This window comes from Convolutriloba macropyga, chromosome 7, assembly GCF_964194025.1.
Source record: "Convolutriloba macropyga chromosome 7, txConMacr16.3, whole genome shotgun sequence".
Lineage (NCBI taxonomy): Eukaryota > Metazoa > Xenacoelomorpha > Acoela > Convolutidae > Convolutriloba > Convolutriloba macropyga.
Window position 1 is genome coordinate 68,154,854 of NC_134474.1, and position 8,548 is coordinate 68,163,401.

At 38.4% G+C, this 8,548-nt stretch overlaps 1 protein-coding gene across 1 annotated transcript; it reads right to left on the minus strand.

Moving 5' to 3' along the window:
• Positions 1-326: 326 nt before the first annotated feature.
• Positions 327-3,371, minus strand: LOC142343118 (uncharacterized). Its single transcript, XM_075394806.1, has 2 exons — positions 635-3,371; positions 327-574 (listed from the first exon to the last, which is right to left on the minus strand). The coding sequence occupies exons 1-2, from the start codon at positions 3,369-3,371 to the stop codon at positions 327-329; spliced, it is 2,985 nt and encodes a 994-aa protein (XP_075250921.1).
• Between the last annotated feature and the right edge of the window lie 5,177 nt (positions 3,372-8,548).

Consider the following 8,548-nt stretch of genomic DNA (forward strand, 5'->3'; position numbering starts at 1 on the left):
TATTATTTATTCAAATTGTGACAAATATACTATTCATGAAATTGCCTCATCACCTCATCCACAATCCCAATCTTCCAATTTGTGTGGCATGTACTGTCTTTACACCGCATTGAAAATTTTTGAAAAAATTGGACATGCCTACTACAATGACTCAAAAGACTGCATAAGTGCGATGAAGCAATTTCGACACCTTGTTGAGAGCGCAGTTAAAAATATTGGTTTGATTAATGAAGTAAATTTAATACGATTTTTTAATAGCCGACTGCAGTCAAAACATACGTTCAAAATTATGTAATAAAAATTTGTATTTGACATTTCTAATTTCTCTAGTCTGAGTCAGAGTAAGGAACAATCAGCCTCGATCGCTTTGCAGGCAATACTTCAATTGAACAATTTTCATCATCGCTCTCGCCAATCAATTCGTCTTCTATCGCCTCATCATGAATGAAAGGGTTCCCAGTCCCACACTCTTTCTCGCTATCATCCTCTTGCTCATTGTCACTCAGATCACTCCAATTCAAAGTAGGTTCATTTTGATCGAACTCTCGCGGAAAGAACCCGGGATGAGGTGGAGCTAAAACATAGTCACTATAAAATTTGTTCTAATTGCATTATTAAAAAAACATTTAACAACCGAAAGATGAAGTTGATGCCGTGGAGACAGAATCTGCGTCTTGTGGAGTGAGCTCTTTGAACTCAATTAAGTTCTTCTCTTCGTCAGCTGACAGTGAAGCTCGATCGTCGTCGTCGGTATCGCTTGAAAAGTCAGTACTGGTTGTGCAAGGTTTTGGTGGCTCCTGGCCCAGACTATAATGACCGTACGGTAAGGTGTCAATGCCATTATCAAGAATAAACCGCTTGTCGTCGAAACAGCTCAGAGCTGTTTTATTTGTAGTGGTAACTTGTATCTGGTGATTAGCGGAATGTATTCTGGTCATTGGCGCCCTGCTGCTAACACCTGTTTGAAGACACTGGAGGTATTTGTCGTGATGAAGCGTTTTCTTAAGTACCTTCTGAACGCCCTTTGCACTCTGTTTAACACCGCTGACAAATTTGATACTATACATTTTCGATCGCAAGATTACACTTTCCTCCAAAACTGATCCATTTAATTCATCTGTCATTGTCAAAGGAACTTTTTTGTTTGTCGGGTCGAAAAGTGGATGAGATGCTGGATAGTCGCTCAAATCTAGCAAATGTTTGAACTCCTCCATGTCCTTATACAGATCATCAGTCTCTATGCGATACAAAAGTGAGTCCGTGTCCTTATACGTGACGCAAATTCGCGAACCGTATCTTGGTCTCATCTCGTTGTAATGAAAATTGTATAGTGCGAGTTTAGAAAGATCAAGGATGGCCGCTCCGACAGGCGTTGGTTTATCCCATTTAACAGTTGGCACGGAGAAGTAAAGGGAACATAAGTTGTCACTGATAATTTGGAACGATTTGAAATTCGGTTTTGATGTCAGTTTCGAAGCTTTAACCTGATCCGAAACAAACTGAATGTTTTTTCTGTTTCGTTTATTCTCCATGGTTTTCCCGAAACAGGCGTTGGACATAAGTTTGTAGAAATTTTTTTCGAAGGTAGTTGATGCCATTTTTCGCATAGAAGTGTTCTTTTCAATATAAGGACGCAACCAGTCTGACTGATTAAACTGGAGCACGCGATGAAGAGCAACCACTTTCAGTCCCTGTTCCAGATAAAACAACAAATTTTCAATATGACAGATATAATTCTTCTTATCAAATAAAGTTTCCACAAGCTTCGGAACAGATGCCCGGTTTTGAGCTAACTGCTTACTATAGGGTGACAACCAGTCGTCGCTAATAAAAAGTTTCTCAGGAGCCAGTGGAAAATCAGAATGATCGTTGTGAATCGAGGCGGGATAATTGAGATCAACTTCAACAAAGTAACCGACACTATCTTTGTTTTTATAAGTCTCAATGAGAGAATCAATATCAGCAAACTCAGCCCACTGGTATCCGTCTTTTGAAAGTTTTTTCATCATTATCCCACCATAAAGCGAGGTTACGTCTAAAAACGCCCCATAAACTGACTTTTGATCCTTGTTGTAACCATTCAGATCCTTGTTGTTTGCTCGAAAGTGGCGAAGGGCTCCTACTCCGTTGAGACCACCTCTGATTGCTTTTTCGCAAAAGAGGAGCATATCAACATCCGAAAGCAATCCAAGTTCAACGTCCGTTGTTATCAACATTGCGTCCCAGCTGAGATTCGGTGCACTGTAGAAGTATGCTGGATCTAGACGGTAAACATTAATGCACACTGAACGGAACAGTTCAAATACATCGGCCAGCAAAAAGACATCAGTTTCCAAATAAGCATCGTGGTAATCTCCAAAGTTCTCACATTTGAACAACTGATACATTTCAACAGCATTCTGATGCATTTCCTCTGTGATATCTATCTTTCCTGTTAATGTGTTTTTCCACTCTTCACCGTAAACGGGAAGACCATGCTTAAACTTTTCAAAACAGTCCAGATAGGAGTAGGGAAAAATTCCTTTGCTTCTAATTCTTTTGAAATCAGCATCTGAGTATTGAGCAAAATGGCTACGAAGCAACTTAAGATCACCATCTTGTAACGTCTGAGCCAAAGAATCAAGACCTGAAGCCATAAAATTGAAACTATCGAGAAAACGTATTTCGTTTCGAACAATTTTCTCAACACCACATTTATTGATGTAGGTCTTAACAGGAACTTGAACCGAAAAAGAAATAAACGTCTCCTCAGTTCTTGATATTGCAGAGAGAATTTCGTTTTCCTCCAACACAAGGTACTTCACTATGTGATGAGCATCGTATCGCGACAAATTATGAAAGAGAACCGGTAAAAACGATCCAACTGTAACAGCTAAATGGCAAGCTGAGTGCGCCACTCCAAGCACAGTTCCAGTTAAATGACAGTGATGGACTACTTTCTCCTCAGTGATTAGAAAATTTTTTTCACAAATGCAACACGGCGCTGTCCAGTTCTCAACAAAGTCTTGTTTCGCAGAATTTGACATTTTTAGAAAGCGATAACGTTGTCGCTCGGAGTCCGCCCATTTAACCCAACTTCGCAAAGTACTCATCAGAACTGAAATGCAGTCTTCTCCTCTATAAAACTTCTTTAGTTGCACGTTGGAATTCCTGCTGTCAACTAATACAGCACCAAAACTACAAGGGTACTGTTTTTCAACGACAAAACTCGAAGCAGAGCTTTCATTTAAGCCATTTCTGACAAGTTCCTCAACTGATTCAAAAGCCTCAGTTCGAACGTCGAGAGCCTCTAGATCCGCATAAACCACGAAAGGGCATTTGAAAGTTTTTTGCCAATTTTTGAATTTCACCGTTGACCCTTCTTCAGGCATCTGAATAACTTGAGGTTGATGATGCTCGCAGAGAGATTTATGCAGCTTAAACTTTTCTCGCGCAATGCTCTGTAGACAACGCTCGCAAAATTTTCGTATATTGTTCTTTGAGTTCGCGGTGGCAGGCGAACGCAGCAAAACTTTCATAACACGATCCAAATTTTTTATCAGGCAATAATGCCAATTGTTTTCTTCTGATAAAAGTAACAAATTTATTCTTTTGGTTTTGCCTCTGTACTTGCTCAAATAAACAGGATAAAATTTTGTCTGTTCATAAGCGAAGACGTTGATTTTAAGGTGATTATTTTTCTCAAAAGCCGGTATGTCAGTTAGAGCAACGGGCATTTTTTTCGGATTGTAGTGAAGTGCGCTAAAATTTTGACGGTAACTTTGAGGTCTTTCTTGATTTTGCTTTATAGGGAAAAGCGCAGCCAACACAGAGTAGAGAAAACAAAAATTATCCTTTAGATTCTTGATGTTCAGAACCGATTTTCGTTGATTTTCGAGTTCCGGCGGTGTAGCTATATATGATCCGGCTCGGAGAGGCGCAAACTTTGAAACCTTCAGCTCAACTAAATGCAATTTTTCAATAACCCATCCACTTCCAGCTGTGCAGAAAACGTTGATTTTAGTCAACAGTTTATCGACGTGTGAAAAATATTCGTCGGCTGTTAAAGTCGTCGAGAGGCTTTCCATTGGACTGTGAAAAAAGCAAACAGTGCTATCATCGGTCAACGGCTTCACAAATTTCACTTCAATACACATTCCAAATTTGATCAATATCAGATCTTCCAGTTTGCTGTTGATGAAGTCAATGATATCACTTTCCTTATTAACAAGAAACTCAAAAGGGTCAAAATTGGAGTCTCCTGATAATTTCAGCCGAAAGGACTGGAAGTGCTCCCGAATAGCTTTTCTTTCACGCTCTAATAAAAAATTATCGTTTTGAGAAAGATGAGCAGGATTTGTTCTGGCAGCAGGAGCAGTCACTGAATGCTCATCCGTGCAGTGTTTCTGCCATGCGTCCTGTTGACCGAAAAAGGTCTGACATGTGTTGCATCTTACTGAACGATCAAACTTGTGCACATTCTTTAGGTGACGGACTAAGTTTTTGGCAAGCGTAAAAACAGTTTGGCAATGGCCACATCGAAAACTCTGATCAGGCAGCTCGGAATGTTTTTGATGCCTATGCAATAGAAAATCTTGTCGTTTCGCAAAGTCTTGATTACACAAATTGCATTTCACCATAACGCCTAAACAAACTATTTAAATCAATTTTTATTATTTATTCCTTGTAGGAAGTGGCTACAAGGAAGTCTCTGGCGTTGTTCAATTGAACAAGCCAGAACAGATGCAAGGGTCCAGTTTATTCAAAACCGGGAGTCCAAGCATCTTTTTTGTTTAATTCCTGTAATGGAGGATAGTCGGAAAACAGACTTCGAAAAACATAAGTTTTTCGAAATCTATTTCCCAACTATCCCCCACCCGACTTCTGCTTGGTCCCTTCGACGAGAGGTAGCCAAGACTGACGGAAGCCAGAAGGAGAATTCAGTATCCTTAGTGATGTATAAGAAAACTACAAGAAACAAAAAGAACAGAGTTAAAAATTTTGAACATCACTCTGACGCTCAAAACATCAACTCTGTTCTCTTTGTAACTTGCAGCTTTCTCACATCAAAAAGCATACTGACTTCAGTAATCTTAGCGAGGTATAAGAAAGCTGCATATAAGAAAAAAAACAAAGTCGAACATTTTGAACATCACTCTGAAGCTCAAAACCTCAACTCTGTTTCCTTTGTTACTTGCAGCTCCCTCACATCACAAAAATTACTGATTCCTAATTTTTGCTTTTTCTGTTGTAATTTTTGAATGCTTTTAGCAGTACTATCAAGACCACGAACTATTAATTTTGAGAGCACATCTCAAAATAGCATGCCGATCTGTTTTTGATTAGCAATTAAAATCAAACGGGACTCAAAGTTTCAGACTTTTGGTCAATATGCATGAAATTTTCAGTAACTTGACGGATATCGGTAATTAAACTCAAATCTTTTTTGAGAAAAAAAGCAGGAAGAGCACAACTCTTCGTATTTAACTAGCTTAGCATAAAGTTCATTTTGTCAGCCAGTCCGATAGATTAACCAAAAGTAAATTTTCAATTCAAGGTATGAATCGAAAAGGAGTTAAAATTTCACTAAAAAAAAGCACCAAAAATTGTTGATGCGTGTTGGCTGACAAACCAATGCGAAATTTTTTTCTGAAAAAATGAACAACCCAGTGAAGTTCATATTCAGCGATCGGAAACTTTAAACTCAAAAATAAGAGCTCAGCTCTTTCGGTAAAAAAAAGAGTTTCGCTCTTCAAGAGCACCCAGCATAAAGTTCCTAAAACCCTCTTTCTTTCCCTCATACCCGCATATCCCATTTCATCAGTTCACTATATTGACCAACCCATACCCCATTTTCTTGATATTAGTTCTAACAATAACGTGAACGATTCTCACCTCACAACTTTGGATTATTAGTGCTACCGATTTTGGAAAATATCATAAATTCGATTCTGATTGTATTTCAGAATTATTTCAAATTCGACAGAAAGTTAGAGAACGGAGTAAATTTTTCTTGACTGCTCAGCAGAGGCACAAGTTTAGGAATTAGGATCGAATGAAAGAAGTCTCCGTTATTTGGCTCATATATTTGATATTGGTATCACCTGCTGATAAATTGATACTATGTTTGTTCATGAAGAAGATGGTTGTTGGTATTGAATGTATCTAGTGAAAACTTGTTCAGGCCGAAAAGATAAATTCGACTTATGCAGGCTTAAGTCGCACCAAATTAGGTGGTAACACAGGTTTTCCATATGCACGGGCCTAGACAAAAAGCTATAAAAACGCCAAGATATTTCTGATTTACGCGACCATTACCGTTATCAATAAAAGATTAGTAGTATAAAAAGGGCTCACGCAGGTACCGATTCATCTCAACAAACTCAAATTTTAATCAAACCCAATTTCAAAAAAATCAAACCGAACTTCAGTCCCAGTCGATGATGGAAAGTGTCTCTGGTGGATACTTCTTTGAGTATAAAACATCAACCCGCCTTCTTCGAGTTGCCAGAGATGAATCGGAGAACGGGAGCAATATTGAGATAACGCTGTTTAAGTTCGCAAACGACGAACGATATCTGAACCAGTCAGTAGTGATACCTGAACACCACTTGTCAGAAATAATGGACTCTTGTACTCTCGAGTCTGATATACTGAGACTAATCTCCGAGGGTAAATTCAACACAGAAGGCCGAATCGTGATTAATTTCAATGTCTGCGAACGCATGAGGATGGACAGCAAAAACTGCGAAGTGATACGAGACATAAAGGGTAATATTTTATATATGTTCCAACTAATTAGGGTTTATTCTAGAATATCAATGTGCGTATTAAAACTGTATGCGGATGGGTAGAGGGGTTCTGATACATAAATGTCTAGACAATTTTGTTTCTATTTAGATACAGACAACACGTACTACAGATTTGCGGTCAAATACTTCGACCCGCAGGACATCATACTGAGTGTGTTCTTCTACCTTAAGAAGTTCAGCCTCAAAGGTGATATGTGGGCATTGCAATACACAGCCATTCATCTACGTGAATTTACAGCCCTGATGCTTCACCATAGAAACTATATGAGGGCTAAGCGAGAGAAAATCAATAAGCGTTTGATCCCGATTGCCGAAGTCAAACCAATGAAAAGAATGCGGGAGACTGAAAGCGAAAATAACCCCCCCGAGGTTGTTGATTTAGCCTCAGAGGATGATATGCCTCTGATAAACTTTAGAGACTCAAGAGAATAATTTTGAAATTATCATTCGCAAAACAATAACATTAAATTTGATTATTAAAAGCATTGTTGTATTGTTCTTTGTATTTAATAATCATAGCTGTCTTCTTGCTACAAATTGTTCTTAATTAGAAATCTTGTTTGAAAGCTGTACTATTGTATGCGCGAAAGAGAACGGTTAAGATTTTCGCATTTAAATTGTAGCATTTCTTAGTCTTTGAGTCTACACTAGATAAAAGGCGGCAAAGATAGAGATACCAAAACGTGCAGCAATAAATGAGTTTTAGCTTTTATCTAAAACAACAGTTTTTGATTCAAAATCAAATTTACCCAGAAGCGGTTTGGTAAATTGAGCACACAAGACAGAAGCAAAACGGACCAAAAGCAAATTAGTCAATTTGCGATATGTCAAACACAAAGATAAAGCAGTAAATAATGGGCCATAAAACGAACTTTGTATGAACTAACCTTGATGAAGTTCGGTATATGATTGCCAAAAACGTTTCAAAATGATGCTCCTGTAGTACGGTGGTTTAGGCTAAAAAACTATGAGAATCATATGAAAGCACTAAAAGATTGGGTTCGAGACTAATAAGTGGAGGGATCCTTTTTCTGTGCGGTAGACCACCCCATTTCTCACTACTAACAGTCTAACCCAAAACCAAAATACCCGAATTGTACACTGGATATAAAAAGCAACAGAAGTATCAGAGGACATACTTCTTTATAGCTTAAAATGACGACTTAAGTATTTCTGTTGATTGGGTTTTTTGGCTTCCTACATTGACTACGCCAAATAGGCCAACAGGGTGTTAAGACGATGAGAAACATTTTTGTGCTAAACACTCTTTTTCAAGTTGAGATATATATTTATACGGAAGCGTTATTTTCAACTGGCGTAACTATTGTCTATACCCGGCTGTACTCCCCCTAACCATTTCAGGAGTGGGTCGGATTTGGCCACGAAGAACCCAGCAGCACATCAAAATGATGGTCCGACGGGCTACGTATTTACTGATTTATCGGATTTGATGACTAATTAAAATTAAGTCGAGGACCAAATTTCTCTTATCTTTCTGTTCCCTGTTGGCCAATATCCTTAGCACCTTTGATAAGCAATTAACAATGTAGGCAAAGTGAAGGGCAGGTTGGCAACTTTAATGCCCAACAAGAACCCCGGGACAACTCCGAATGGTTATCTTGTAAGATCTTACAAGATTCTGACAGAATCTTATAAGAGGATGCATCATCTTACAAGATAAACATTTGTCTTACAAGAATCTTACAAAACAAACATTCGTCTTACAAGAATCTTACAAGATAAACATTCGTCTTACA

What these genes read in the sequence shown, in the direction of transcription:
- LOC142343118 (XM_075394806.1), bottom strand. Translation starts at nt 3,371, where the DNA reads ATGCCTGAAGAAGGGTCAACGGTGAAATTCAAAAATTGGCAAAAAACT. An exon ending in GGCATCAACTTCATCTTTCG is followed by an intron (nt 575 to 634) that starts GTTGTTAAATGT and finishes ACTATGTTTTAG; the next exon opens with CTCCACCTCATCCCGGGTTC.